General features: G+C 42.0%; 1 protein-coding gene across 11 annotated transcripts in view; it reads right to left on the bottom strand.

Annotated features, from left to right (window-relative positions):
- The window catches only part of PDE11A (phosphodiesterase 11A), a 162,854-nt gene that overhangs the window by 19,524 nt on the left and 127,562 nt on the right, over nt 1-15,768 (bottom strand). For 7 of the 11 annotated variants that reach the window (XM_079977352.1, XM_079977349.1, XM_079977357.1 and 4 more), the window contains 4 exons: nt 14,390-14,490; nt 9,243-9,320; nt 5,958-6,021; nt 1,211-1,285 (listed from right to left, as the gene is read on the bottom strand). In XM_079977352.1, the coding sequence (XP_079833478.1) occupies nt 1,211-1,285; nt 5,958-6,021; nt 9,243-9,320; nt 14,390-14,490 (318 nt within the window). Of the gene's footprint in view, nt 1-1,210; nt 1,286-5,957; nt 6,022-9,242; nt 9,337-14,389; nt 14,491-15,768 lie in introns of those variants that run through there. The other 4 variants (XM_079977353.1, XR_013839322.1, XM_079977354.1 and 1 more) reach the window with 4 other exon arrangements.

Raw genomic sequence — 15,768 nt, 5'->3', positions numbered from 1 at the left:
ACTGGAAACTCCTCCCTGTTATAATACATGTCAAACAGAAGAGTGAACCAGGTGTGAACCAGTGGGCTAATAATGTTGGTCATTTTAGTCAATGATCAGTTCAAAATAGGCTACTTGTGGGGAAAACAAGAGTTGCTGGCCAACACTATATTATAATACCTTTGCGTGCTCAAGAAGTGTTCATTTCAGGAAAGATGCACCACATAAAAACAGACAGAAAAAACATCAAGCCAACCTTGAAATTGTGCTTGCTCATAGAAATATCTCTGGTTATTTCTGGTTCAACTTCTGTGCCTTAGGAAGTTGGACTCATTGATGTCAAATGAATTCACAAGATAAAACTGAGGACTAAATAAATTTATATTGCCTGGAAACATAGTCTAATCTGTTCTTATCTTTTTCAGTTATCCATTTGTATTTTTATGGAAACCAGGTAGGTGCTACTTGACAAAATAACTATTTTCTTTCTTCTTCTTTTTAAAAACAACTAGTGTTTTGTTATTCAAGAATACAGTAAGCACAATCAGGGTCCCTATTTTTGTTTTTGCTTTAAAGAGTTTAGTTCCTTTTTGGACTTTTTTTTTTACACTTTGTGGCTTTAATTGTTATATACCGTATATACTTGAGTATAAGCCGACTTTTTCAGCACATTTTTTATGCTGAAAAAGCCCCCCATAGCTTATACCCAAGTGAGGCGGGTGGCGGCAGGACGAGCGGCCCAAAAGGAGCCCTTTCTCGCCACTGGTCCCGCCGCCTCCCGCCTGGGCAGGCACAGGAGTCGCAGTTGGGTGAGGCGCTGCACTATGCTGTGCCTCTCCCAATTGCTGCTCCTATGCCTGCTCTTGCAAGCTGCAGAGGCAGCGGCGGAGGGACAAGCGGCTCCTTCCTCCTCCACCACCTTTGCCGCTGTCGGCGGCGGAGGAACGAGCAGCCCGAAAGCAGCCCTTTTGGGCTGCTTGTTCTTCCTCTGCTGCCACCACCAGGTTTGTGGTGTGGTGAACGGGCTTATATTCGAGTCAATAAGTTCCCCCAGTTTTTTGTGCTAAAATTAGGTGCCTCGGCTTATACTCAAGTATACATGGTACTTGTGTGTCTTTTCACATTTGTATTTTAACATCTACATTCTTTAAAAAACAACAGCAACACAAACAAATTTCTTACAGTATGTTCTCATTTTTACAATGAACTCTAAAATGAGTGGCGAACTTACAGAAGGAGTGAGTTTGAGCTCAGATCTCTCTCTGTCTCCTTGTTCAAAGAACTCACTGGTTACCAGTTCGGCAACCTAAAACAAAAAGCAAATAATCAGTTAGGATTCATATTATTTGTTAACAAATCTCCTGACTGAACCCCTGATTAACGAGCAGAAGAACACGCTCAATTTTAAATATATGGTTGCCTGCAGTCTTTGCTGACTCAGAGCTGAAGTATCTGAATACAGTGGTACTTTGGTTGATGAACAAATCCGCTCCCAGACGTAAGTGTTTTGGTTTGCGAACATTTTTTGGAAGCCGAACATCTGACACGGCTTCCGCTTGAGTGCAGGAAGCTCCTGCAGCCAATTGGAAGCTGTGCCTTGCTTTTTGAATGGTTTCAGGCATCGAATGGACTTCCAGAACAGATTAAGTTTGAGAATCAAGGTACCACTTTAGTCTAAAAGCTACTCATTACTAACCAATAAGTACCAACAGAATAGGCACCCAAATAATTTAAAGGTTGTTGGGATTATATACCGTATTTTTCGCCCTATAGGACTCACCAGCCCATAGGACCCACCTATTTTTTTTTGGGGGGGGGGGGGAATAAAGAAAAAAAAATTATCCCCCCCCCCCCCAGCCACGGCTTCAGCGCGCCCTGCGCTCCGGGCAGCAGGCTGCTATCTGCAGCCTAGGGAGCCCTGCGGGAACTCCCGTGGGCTCTCCAGGCTTGCTGATAGCTTCCTGAAGCTTGGAGAGTGAGAGGGGTCGGTGCGCACCAACCCCTCTCGCTCTCCAAGCTTCAGCGAAAGCCTGCATTCGCCCCATAGGACGCACACAGATTTCCCCTTCATTTTTGGAGGGGAAAAAGTGCGTCCTATAGGGTGAAAAATACGGTACCAGGTACAGAAGTTTTGGGTGGAACTGGCACACCCATGTACCAGGGAAATCTGGCTGTTAACTCTGACTTCTCTGCTTGTTGCTTCAACTCTGTACATTTCTGATCCATTTAACTTCTGAAATACAGGTTTCACTTCTGTCTTCTGCTCTGAACCACTTAACACTACAATCTGCATGGACTTAATGGAATGGAGCTAGCCTTCTTTAACTTCATTTGGAGAATGAGAATTTAAATGGGAATGCAAAAGTTGGCACTACTTGCAAGTGCCACATAATACCCGTTCTGCATTTGTAACAACCTGACTGTGTGGCAGCACCTGAACTTGGGAACTCCTTGCTCATTGAGATCAAGCAGGTACTTTCACTGTACTCTTTTTGGTGCCTGCTAAAAACGTTAAGACAAACCTACCCAGGTGCTTAGAAAGTTGAGGCAATTTCAATCTGTTTTAGTATTTGAACCTTTGTAGGTTTTAAAGAATGGTTGTGGATTTCTTGATTTTATTTTATCTTTTTGTAAACCGCTTTGAGGTTTGTTTGTTTGTCTGTTTGTTTACAATCAAGCCGTATATAAATTTTATGGAATAAAATAAATAAATGGCACCAAGCTCAAACTGGACCAATAAATGTCGTTTTGAAAACATGTGTTGATAACCTGGCAGCGGCGGAATATAAGCTTAGCCACTGAACTCAAAACTAAGTGTTTCCTTTTTATACCACTGCCATGTTATGTGTGCATGGAGTCACTTCAAAGATAAGCCCCTTGCGAAACTTTCCCCCCCCCCGGGGGGGGATGTTTTGGGGGAATCATAGCTCAGTGGGAGAGCACATTTTTTCCATGCTAAAGTCCCCAGATTCAACCCCCAGCATCTTCAGGCAGAACTAGTTAAAATTGCTCTCTGAAATCCTGGAAAGCTGTTGCCAGTCTGAGCAGGCAATATTGAGGGTTGGTCTAGAGGTATAAGGCAGCTTCCAACTTTCCATGCTGCCGCCAGATAGCTGCTTTGGGACAAACCATAACACCAGTCTTGAAAGACCTACATTGGCTCCCAGTATGTTTCCGAGAACAATTCAAAGTGTTGGTGTTGACCTTTAAAGCCCTAAACGGCCTCGGCCCAGTATACCTGAAGAAGCGTCTCCACCCCCATCATTCTGCCCAGACGCTGAGGTCCAGCACCGAGGGCCTTCTGGCGGTTCCCTCATTGTGAGAAGCCACGTTACAGGGAACCAGGCAGAGGGCTTTCTCGGTAGTGGCGCTCACCGTGGAACACCCTCCCATCAGATGTCAAAGAGATAAACAACTATCTGACATTCAGAAGACATCTTAAAGCAGCCCTGTTCAGGGAAGTTTTTAATGTGACATCTTAGTGTATTTTTGGTCTTTGTGGAAGCTGCCCAGAGTGGCTGCGGAAACCCAGCCAGATGGGTGGGGTACAAATAATAAATTATTATTATGATTATTATAGGAAGGTCTGGCTCACATGGAGACCTCGTGGCCCACAACAAGGTGTCATTGTTCAAGGGAAGCACCATGCAGTGGTACTTGTAGATTTAAGCTCCTTTTGCATGGCAGCCACATTGTGAGAAGTAACCTGTAAAACAGCTTCGTTTAAATGAAATAAATGTAGCCAGTATTTATATATATATATATATATATATATATATATATATATATATATATCCTCCTTCAGAGTCAGCTACATATATCTTGGTTGTACATGAACATCTAATTATAAGAAGAGATTAAGAATGTTTCGACACTTTTGTAATGTTTTATCTACTTCATTGATTTAATTTGCCTTCAGAAAGGGTTAGGTTATAAATCTAATTGAAATAAAGCTAAGGATACATATGAGTAACTTCTGGAAATACGCAGTGTTCTTCTGCAAAGTTAATCCTAATTGGATTTTCAGGTTGTGTTTCTACAACAATATGCTTTTAAAGAAACAAAAAACAAAACCCGAATGTAGTATCATTTTACAAAAAAATAATAATGTAGGGATGCAGACAGCAAGGGACGCTGGTATAAACAGGCCCCTTGGCTATCAATGTTCTCTCTGTTGCTAATGTGTGACTACACAATTGCACACTATGTGTTGAAAATCGTATTGGAGATCATATACTATCTGAAAAGACAAGTAGCATAATTTAATGGTTTTCTAGCTTATACGATCAGTACTATCCGAAGCCATCATCCTAGGGAGAACACATTGCCTAATGGTCAGCATTCAGGTTCTTCCCCCTTGCCAGGTGCCCCCCCTTTTTCCAACATGTGGGCTGACTACATACACCATACATTTAAATCACATTTCTGGAAACTGTAGTTTATCCCTTAGGTAAAAATAAAGGGACCCCTGATCGTTAGGGTCCAGTTGCGAACGACTCTGGGGTTGCGGTGCTCATCTCGCTTTATTGGCCGAGGGAGCCGGCGTACAGCTTCCGGGTCATGTGGCCAGCATGACTAAGCCGCTACTGGCGAACCAGAGCAGCGCACGGAAACGCCGTTTACCTTCCTGCCAGAGAGGTACCTATTTATCTACTTGCACTTTGATGTGCTTTCGAACTGCTAGGTGGGCAGGAGCAGGGACCGAGCAATGGGAGCTCACCCTGTTGCGGTGATTCAAACCGCCGACCTTCTGATCGGCAAGCCCTAGGCTCTGTGGTTTAGACCACAGCGCCACCTGCATCCCTCTAGTTTATCCCTTACAGAGCTACAATTCTCAGCACAAACTACAGTTCTCAGGACTCTCAGGGTGCTTTGAATGTATTACATGTATGGAGTTAAATCTGTTTATAAAAATGCCAACGTTAATGAAAAAGGAAATGCAGTAAATACAATCCTGGAAAATGGGTATTTAAAAATGGGTTCTTTTTCAAAGACATTGGGTATTATTCAAAAAAGTTTTACTAATAATCAACGCACTGAAATTTATGCACAGAAGGTGGAGTCTCCTTCTTTGGAGGTCTTTAAGCAGAGGCTTGACAACCATATGTCAGGAGTGCTCTGATGGTGTTTCCTGCTTGGCAGGGGGTTGGACTCGATGGCCCTTGTGGTCTCTTCCAACTCTATGATTCTATGATTCTATGATTCTATGTTAGGTCAATTAACTGCAATGGGTGTACAGTACTCTGAGTTTAAATGTCACTCAGTGCTATATTCTGGAGAGAGAGAACATGACACTCCTGGGCAGGCAGTAGGTATTTCTCCTCTGTGATATCAACCATTTGACATTATTATCAATTAGCTATATATCAATGAGGATTTTAGATGGCATGGATTAAATTACAAGTCTCTTTTAGAGTTGGAAGCTAAAGAGGAGTGAAGGGATGCCCTGCAAATGAATACATGGAACCTTTTACAAAAGTTTGCTCAGGCCCAAATGTTCTTTTAAAATCTATTTTTGTATTTAAAAATATAAAACATATTGCCAACTGTGTGTAAAGCTTTCTAGGTATCTATTCCCCTAAACAGTCCACACTTTTGAAGCTCTCCTCCAATGATCCATACTTAGCATTTTGCCTTCAACATTTTGTGGTAAGAAGGTGGTTCAGGATCTGTTGAACAAAATAGGAAGACGTTCCCTCTTACATTCCTGTGATTTTATATGCAGTGGAAGAGTTAATCTTGTGGCTCTGATGATGGAATCAGAGGTGTTCTTCAGACACCTTAGTGCTATCAAATAGACATGAACAACGAAAGCATTGGGCAACAGAACCATGCCCAGCAGAAAATCTGTGTTATTTTAAAACACAGCAAGACTGCTGCAAATTGATTGCATATTTGGCCCCTTCTATGTCAGGTTCCTGGGAAAACAGTTGCATCAGTACCTCCTCTTCCTTGCCCTGCTATTAATCATGACTTGCCTGTCTTGAAATCTCCCACGGTTTGGTCGCAGCTCCAAGGTCACAGGCTGTCATTAGCATTGATCTGAAAAACAGAAATGAACAATACAAGCTGAACAAACCTTTTGTTGCTTTCCTAAACAAATGCGCCTCAGCTACATAACTTGTTTTAAACAGTCAGAATTAGCAACTTCTTCCCTTAGAGAAGGGACGGCACAGCTCTGAATCTCAACAGTCAGCGCCGTTTTTAATGCCATTAGATATAGCAGAGCTAATGCATTATAGATCATCAGATAATGAATTTTCAATGCTATCCATTGAGTGCTACAAAAGAAACATGTATCACCACGGACTAACTACTAATTTTGCTGCACTTTGACTAATAAAGTAATATTTATAATATACAGGGCAGCTGGGGTTCTGCCATGATGTAAGAAAAGGAGTTATTACACAATAAACACAGATTGGGCTAATCTATTTGCCTACTTATAAGTGACTACTGTGGTAAGAGAAAAGCTATAACCATGAGAGGCATTCCAGACATTGTTTAAGCAGTTTCTACGGTTCATCTGCAATAAAAACCCCAAGATTTACAGTAAGGACTACACTGTTTCACTGTAGTTTAATACCTGGCTACAATTATGTTTTATAAATGTTGGGAGAAAGAAACTATTCAGCTGGAGAAAGCATTTATGTACAGTACATGATGCAGATAAAACTATGAGGAAGCTCAGATGAAGAACAAGGACAGTGGAAATAAAAGAAGTGGCATATATACTGCCCCGGCTCTAAAATTGGGAATGAGTGAAATGATATGGAAAAACAGGAAATGACCCATGCCTCCGCTAAAACACAAGGATCATTCCCATCACATGAATAGCTCCATTCATAAACGGCATGTGTGCATACAGGAGAAAGCTCACAGGATGTTTCTTTGCTCTTTCACAAAAGTTTCTTGGTGGATGTAGAGGATGCCCTTGGGAGTGGTGGGTCTGATGGGGCGGATGTAGGGAGGAGAGTTGTGTGCATGTGTGTGCAACAGGCATTGTGGGTGGCACAAGACCTGCCTGACACAACAGCTACATAACACCACTGGAGAACATCAGGGCTGTCCTTTCAGCTATACAGTGGTACTTCTGGTTGCGGACGGGATCTGTTCCAGAGCTAGGGTAGGATCCCGAGGTTTCCACAACTGGAGGGACCGCTTTTGCACATGCGCACGTGGCGGTGGAGCGCTTCTGCGCATGTGGCAAAACCCAGAAAAATATGTTTGCTGCATACGTATCCTGAAGGATACATAACTGGAGGTAAACGTTAAGTTGAGGTACCACTGTACAAAGGACTTGACACACACACACACACAGAGAGAGAGAGAGAGAGAGAGAGAGAGAGAGAGCGGGATGAAAGAGAAAATGGGTGGCCCACTCGCTGATGCCCCTGGCAGTGCTCATTTCTGGCTTCATCCCTTCCCAGTACCCCGGAGCGAATGGAATCCTCTACTAAAAAAACCCAGGTTGCCCACCTGCAACTTAGCTAAATGTTAATTGCTAATACCTGTAACAAAAGAGCTGCTTTGAATGGCAGCAATTTTGGGCAACAACTAGATGGGCAAGGAAGGAATGCTTAACTCATCTGCCTCCCACCCCCCTTTTTACTGCAGCTCCCCACCTATGCCACTGCCCCCCCCCATGGAGTGCAGCTTTGCGAAGGTAAAGAATGTGTCCAGAATGCTATGGGGGTGGAATGAGAGGGAACCGCAGTAGAAAAACAAGGGGTGGGAAAAGATTAAAGTGCCCACTCTACTCTGCTGCTGGAAAGGGGCAAATTGGCAGATCCTGGTTTCTCTCAGTTTCTCATTTTTCCAATCTTCATTTTAACACCATTTTGATTTTTTTTTTAAGTCTTCATGACTTTACCAGCATTTTAGTGAGAATTTATCTTATTATAATGTTTTAATGTAACTTTCCCTAATATAATGCAGTTTTGCAATGCCATTTCCCCTAACACAACACATTTTAATGTATTATTTTCACCAATATATGCATTTATGGACACTTTACTTAGCATATGAATTTTAGCACACATTACTTGGGCTGCAGAACTGTGTTGCAAAATTCACCGAAGTGCGAATTTTCAAGGAGAGCTGTGATTCGGTTTGCATATTGCTTCAAGACGTACACATTTCTGTAAATGTCTCTTTAAAGGTGAAATGAAATGAATTTCTCCTGCTGCTACTCAACTTAAAAAGCTGTCACCCTGAAGCAGCTTTTCTGCAACAAAAATGGCCATGCAACAACATCTTGGGCAGACCCTAGTTTGATTTCCAAGAGCTTGTTAATGTTATGCTGCTATATATATGGTATATATATATATTCATAATGTTCTGGTTGCTCATCCCAGGGTAAGTCTGTTGTGTGACATAGTCATTCTATGGGCTGAGGAATGCATCATATTTACCAGGGAGAATCATTCTGCAACAGACAGTAAATAGCTGGATTTTCCTTGACTTTTGAATGGGAGAAACCAAACAGCATGCAAGGTAAGCGGCAGACCTCCCCTGCTCCAGCTAAGGATCTTATAAACGTGAAAGCAGTGTGTGAGATGGAACAATAGAAGCAGGTTTTGCTACAGTGAGACAGATAAATTGCAACCTGAGAAAGATGGAGAGTAGGTATGCTTCAAGCTAAAAAGAAGAAGAAACTGTGGTTGTTGGTTTCCTTACTGGGCATCTGACACAAGGCAGTAGATTTGCTGCTTTTAGGGTTGCTATGCTTTCTGCCACTACCTATATCCGATTTGTATATTTGTAAATAAACCCAAATATTACAAAAACGTCACAAGCCTGCTGTCATCTATCCTTCCAAAGGAAACCAAAGCTGGGTAGGCACAGTCCCCAGAAAATCTAATCACTCAGAGGAGGAAAGCATAACAGTACTTGTACAAAAATTGTGTACCACAGTAATCATGGAAATCGTATTAAGAGTCTCCACACTCTTGCCCAGGGCCGCTAGGGACATCTGGCAGAGGTTAAAGACTCAGTGTGATGACAGCAATCTCCATGGTGATTTAAGCATTACATCCAGGCGAGGGATCGCTAGTCTTGGAGAGACCCTTTTAGCCAATAGCTGTGCAGATCCCAAGCCAGGAAGCAGTGTTGGTGGCCACTCTAAACAGCGTCGCTGGCTAGCTCTGAACTTCCAGATGCCTGCAAAGAATATGGTCCTCCGTTGCTGCGGATAGTCTAGTTTCCCACAACAATCTTGATAAACAAATGTGCTGCATACCCAACCCAGAGGCCTCACTTACCGAAATATCTCCCGCTGGCTCTTAACATTCCAGTTGTAGTCACCTTTGTTGACAAGTTCAAAAAACTCAGTCCTCCTCCTACAACAAAATGTATCAGTGGAAGGAAACAAGAACATTTATAAGACCTTGTTGTAATGCTTTCAATGGAATTTTGTGTGAGAACATTATGCTTCACGAACCAGTAAGGTTCTTCAGAAACCACTGAATTGGCCCTCTCCTCTTATTCCCATCAGTGCAGGTAGGAAAAGACCTGGGGAAAAGCTTTCCTCTGCTCCAGAATAGTAAAAAAATTGTACAGTCATACAGCTTAGTTCTCAAACGTTTTGGCTCCCAAATGCCGTAAACCTGGAAGTGACTGTTCCGGTTTGCGAACTAATTTTGGAAGCTGATCGTCCGGTGGGGCTTCCGATTGGCTGCAGAAGCTTCTTGCAGCAAATCATAAGCCAAACTTTTGGAAGTCAAACTGACTTCTGGAACGGATTCCGTTCGACTTCCAACGTACAACTGTAGTTGCAGGATGAGTTCTTACAGCAGTTCATCAATTTCATAGTCTCCTGATTGTACACTAGCAACAAGGATATAATTATGGAACATTATTACTCTGAAGAATTAAGTATATTTAATAAATGTTCATGTTTTAGAAATATATGAAGTTGCCCAACTTGCCAAAGTATATAATCTTCCCTGTGCTATACAATCACAGACAATCAGAGCCCTGCCCAGCTATAAATCTCACTGAATGGTGTTGGGCCAGTCATTATCTCTCAACCTAACCTCCCCACAGGGCTGATGAGGATAAAACAGCATAGCCCTATGTGTCTCTCTCTCGCTGAGCTTCTTGGATAGATGGTGGGATACAAAAGAAATGATAAATAAGTATATAATTATGAAAATTCTTTTTCACACCAAAGTGTCTTAAAACATTCGGTGGCAGGTTTTGTAACTGTTTTTATAATTTGTGGCTAGAAAAACCAATCTCTAATGCAGAGATTTTATATTTCTATGAAGAAACACAAACTTTGAGTGAATATATTTTTTTTATACAACAATGCCTATAGAAACCAAAATACAGGTACTTTCCTATGAAATGAAATGAGAATATCATATTGATGGGGGAAAAGTCAGTTCACAATAGAGCTATATAACCAAAAGCAGCCAAGAGGGTATTAAAGGTAATTTAAACTTTGGAAGAAGATATGTAGCTTGCAATATACTGTATTTTTCATCCCATAAGGCGCACCGGCCCATAGGGCGCACCTAGTTTTTTTTTGGGGGGGGGGGGAAATAAAGAAAAAAAATTATTTCCCCCCCCCCAGACGCGGGGCTGGGGCAGGGGAAGCCCGAGCTTTCCCCGACCCCAGCCCCCAGAACAGGCTGCTATCCGCAAGCCGTGGGAGAGCTGCGCGAAGCTCGAAGCCTGGGGTGTGCTGAGTTCCATGGCTTGCGGATAGCTTCCTAAAGCCTGGAGAGCGAGAGGGGTCGGTGCGCACCAGCCCCTCTCGCTCTCCAGGCTTCAGCGAAAGCCTGCATTCACCCCATAGGACGCACACACATTTCCCCTTCATTTTTGGGGGGGAAAAGTGTGTCCTATAGGGCGAAAAATACGGTAAATCCTCTGCATTATTTGATGCGAATTCTGGAGCTTGCATTGAGACTCACCACACAATACAGAGGATTTGCATGGTAAATATTACATGTTGCAGCCATTACGTGTATTCTTGGAAGCCTTGACATTGGGGCAGTATCATATAAACCAGCTCTCAGGCTTTCTCAGCTAAAGGCAGATGACCTGAGAAGCACAAGGAAAGTTGGCTCATTTAGTTTCTTGCATTTTTATATCTCACGCTTGTTCCATCATGGAACCCAAAGCAAACACCCATTCAAGGGTTAATCCAAACCTGCTTAGCTTTGGGGTAGCCTCATGTACTTCCGACCATAAGCTGGGACCAGTTCTATCATAGTGATAGGCATCAACGGAATGACTTTGGGACAACACAATGGGTTAAGCCATGTAACTTACTGAAAGACAGTATACAGACAGGATCTGAAATCTTGATATTCCATTAACTGTGCTTGGCATAGGGTCTTTCCACATTTGGAATAGTTTGGCTGCCACTATCCCATGCTGCTCGCAATTACAATTTCTACCCTTAAGTCTATAATGGTGGTTATATATATCAAAATGGGGTTGATGCCACCAGTATGGACCATTACAAAAGGCAAATGACCTTCTAAGGTCAATCATTAAAAGGAGACAAAAGAACAATCTGTGTTTTTTTAAAAAATGATCGAACTTTCTGTTTATTTAATATAGTCTGCTAATGAAGACTGAAGTAATATTTTTTCTCCCTTGCACGTTTTGCTTTGTACATCCTATCAAAAGTTCATCCTGTTCATTTCTCTCATGCAGATTCATAGCATGATGGTCTAACAGCCCCTCTGGGAATGAGTACTGCAGTGATGACAATTTTAACAGCCCAGACTAGCTGGGCACATAGGCTTTAAATCAATCTTATCCGTAGCTGTTCCCATGCAACGCCGCATTGCGTCAGCGCTGCACAAGGTGTTTTTGAGAGTGGCTCCTTGTTTTATTTAACTAAGAAGAAGGCGGCTGCAACTTAAAAACACATTTTTCTCCTTCTTGAGAAAACAAGTAACACATTTGAAAATCCAATTTCCCTCATTGTTCAGAATCCCTTGAGCAACGTGTAACAAATTAAAAGAGTAAATAAGATCTTCAGCTGCGATCAAAACATGACCTTCCTGCACCCATCTTAAACAACTCGTTTTTTAACATCATAAAGGTAAGACAGGTTTCAAAAGCATTAGCTTTAGCTAGGAGTGTGGCAGAACACTTGATGCCTTTGTAGCACCCTTCTTGCGCCTGAATGTCAATGAAACGAATGAAGAAAACCATCAAAGGGGGATTTTAGTATTGCGGCAGCTGGGCTCCTGAATTAGATGCACCACTCACCGCTAGCCACATTCAGATTTATTCATTTCAACCATTTATATACTGCTCGACACCTTAGTCTCCAAGCAGTGCACAGTAAAGTTAAAAAGAAACATTGAAGATAAAATCAGTTAAAATGAAACTTACTTTAAAATGCCTGCTGAAATAAATAATAATAATAATAATAATAATAATAATAATAATAATAGCTCTTCACTAGGTGCCAGAAGTTCAACAGATCATCCTGCTTCCCACAGTGAGTGACCACCAAGCAGATGCCACTGGAAAGCCCACAAACAGGGTTTGTAGGGAAATTACCCTTTGTCGGCTCTCTAGGAGCTGAGAATCAGTGCCACGGCATCTCTGAATCAGTGTTAGAAACTCAGATCTATTAAGCTCGGCACCAAACGGCTCCTTGAACCAGGGTTACAGTCACCAAAACAGAATGCCTAGCTGCCATTTTTGGGCCAGGTAGCTCAAAAGTCGCATTTTTCAATACCACTTTTTGGTTCCTGAAATTCATTCCAATTGTGCAGATAAAATATATAACGGATAGAATTCTACAGGATGTGTTGCTGGTGTGTGAAAGCAGACAAGATTCAAGGATCCCCAAGGCACGCACCTCCAGATGGTGGAGAAGTTAGGTGCCACCCTGGCACCTGGGCACCTTCACTTGGTCGCAAGGGGCCAACAGCCAGGTGCAAAATGCACATGGTGAATTTTCGAACGCTGCTCTGAATATGGGGGATTCGTTTAGCTGACGTGCCTAATAGCTTAACGAAAGACCTATCCTTGAATTTGTCTAATACCCCCTTTTTAAAGTCATCTAAACTTGTGGCCATCACTAAACCTGATTTACACCACATGAACATCACCTTGCAGCCCCCAGCTACAACTGCTAGTTCTGTTTCTTTTCCTGTGTCTTTTAACAACATGCACAGCAGGCCAAAGTTCAGCAGCTTAACGTTTTCTCAGCAAGGAGATATTGTACTGGGAAAAGCTTCTCCCAGGCCCAGTATCGGTATGCAACATCCTTGAGCAGCCGCTGGGGCTGTGGTACTCCACTGCTGACATCTGTCCCTTACATTTTTCTGCTGGCAGGCAGGTCTGCAATTGGTGCCAGATACCACCATTTGCATTCCCCACAATGTCCCTCATACAGCATGGTGCTGCCTTGAGCTGATTTAGCTTCCGCCATTTTTCCTGCTACCAATGCCCTCAGACCTGAATTCCCCCCAAACAAAAAAACCAGTCATCAAGCCTGCTAGCAACTGAATCTGTTAACATCTGTTGAAAAAGTAGATGTCAGGAGATATGCAAGTTCTGTGGTATTTGAACTGTGCTGGCAGTTTCACCCATACATTGCATGAGGGGCATGTAGGTCTTGCCCCCAAAGCAACATTCCTACTAAGGATACTTTGTTGTCTACCTACAGGAGCGTAAGACTAAATCCATTTATTCCAATGTGTTTACTCCAAGTATGACTAATGTTGGGTATCACTCAATTTTATGTTTGAACAAAATCACATCCAGTGAGACCACACATTCTTCTGATCCAGGGATGTGACTCTGTTCAAACACATTGGCCGATATCCAACCTGATATCACACCTGCAGTGCAACCAAGGAACTTATACCTATTCATTTTAGTGGATCTACTCTGCCTATGACTTAGCTGGATATGACCCACTGATGCCAATCTACAAATTCAGATTTAAAAAATCCTGTGGGATTAGTTCCATTCTTAGAGTGTACCCACTGAAATCAATGGGACTTAAATTGAGTAACGGTTAACTTGGGTCCCATTGATTTCAACTTCATTACAGAGATGGGAAGTTACAAGCTTAGAAGATCCCCAATTAAAAAAGCAAAAAACAAACCCACATAGAAAAGAGAAAGGAGAAAACCTAGCTCCCACCAATGCAATTCTTCCATAAACAATGAAGTGGTTTTGTTTTAACTTTATAAATTAAGTATATTGCACATTTAAACAACAGAAAACAGTTGCACATAACATACTGAAAACTTTCAGAAGACTAAAATGCACAAGCGCTAGAGTAAATACCTCAAATGATAATTAAATAGTAACTGCTGGTAATATGTGCCACATGCCCTCACTGGTATTTAAAAGGTCGTTAGGGACTGTAGCTCTTTCGGATTTCCATTTGTCAAATTCAGAAAATGCCAATACCTACTCAAAATAGAGAGTGAGGTCTGTTGCCAATATTGACTTCTTCAGAAGCTGCATAAGGTCACTGTAATCCTTGGAGGACAAGTTAGCAAAGATGTTGTGACCCTATAATGAAAGAGATAGCAAAGCTAAATAGCTTAGAATCAATAGACTGTTTTTGAAAGGTTTTCCAATAGCTCTGCAATGTGTGTCATTATTACAGCAAATCTCTCTTTTTATTATGCATACTGAAATCATGACAAAAATATTTTCATCGGCCACTTCAATTAAGATGTTTTCCCAGATCTTTCTGCTAGACTGAAATTATGGGCAATTAAAAAAAAGTATTATGCACGTAAATGTAATATATGTAACTGATGAATGACATACCTCCTTTCCCCCTTTTTCTTTTTGCAAATGCCTTTGAGACGATACTTTAGAGAGGTCTACAGGCAATAAGAGATTGCTGTTAGGCCGTTGGCCCAATGCTGAAGATGTGTACATGGACATAATTTCCAGTGGTTTCGGTGGATCTTAGTTTTCCCTCTTAAGTATGCTAGGAATTACACTGCACATCTATTTCTAGGTTATTCTTCCCCTTTCTGAGGTATATGCGTGTACTTCTCTTTGCAGGCTTGCAGTTTATGTGTGAAAAGAACAGCCCAGAAATAAACTTCTGGCTGTCTGCTTTAGATTACCTATAAAAAGAAACTACTTGTGAATAAGAGCCCTAGCTTGCCAATTCAGGGAACATTGTGGGAAAGTTAGCACTACTTCAATGGGCTACCAAGTATATGGAGAAACCGGGGCTCTCAAAACCAAAGGCAATGTCATCCCCTGCCCCCCGAAAGGTGACACCGAGCACAATGTGTGCCTGAAATCAAGGCACACATTGGTTTCCCACCCAGTTCTTTCTGCAAAATGAATGTAAACGCACATGGAGAGTATTACTGTTTATTTTTAAAAATCTTTTCAGGATGCACCTGCCTGCTACTGCCAGGATGTCCTGTGATTTATCAGTAAACGCAAAATGGTCAAACACTGGCCCAGTTCGCACATATTTCTAAGTCACAGTTAACGTTAACCATAGCTAGTAAACCACAGTTAATGCTGGCACATATGGCAGATGATCACTTAAATATTGGTTCATTCCATCTCTCCAATAGAGGAAACACAACCCAGAAGAACCATTCTCCATTTGTGGATTTTGGGCAATGATGGTGGCTACTTAACCAATGTCAAGGAGGAGATCAGGGTTCAGACATAACATTAAGCTATGGTTAATGTAAGTGGCAGGAAAATGATTATGAAATGCTATTCTTTTGGACAAGGCATTTGATGCTAATACTACATACTCTTTTTTTATTATTGGATGCACAGGGGTGAGCTACACCAAAATTCAGT

Source organism: Podarcis cretensis, assembly GCF_951804945.1.
Source record: "Podarcis cretensis genome assembly, chromosome: 1".
Lineage (NCBI taxonomy): Eukaryota > Metazoa > Chordata > Lepidosauria > Squamata > Lacertidae > Podarcis > Podarcis cretensis.
Note: the sequence above shows the minus strand (reverse complement) of the source record. Positions and strands in the feature narration are given on the sequence as shown.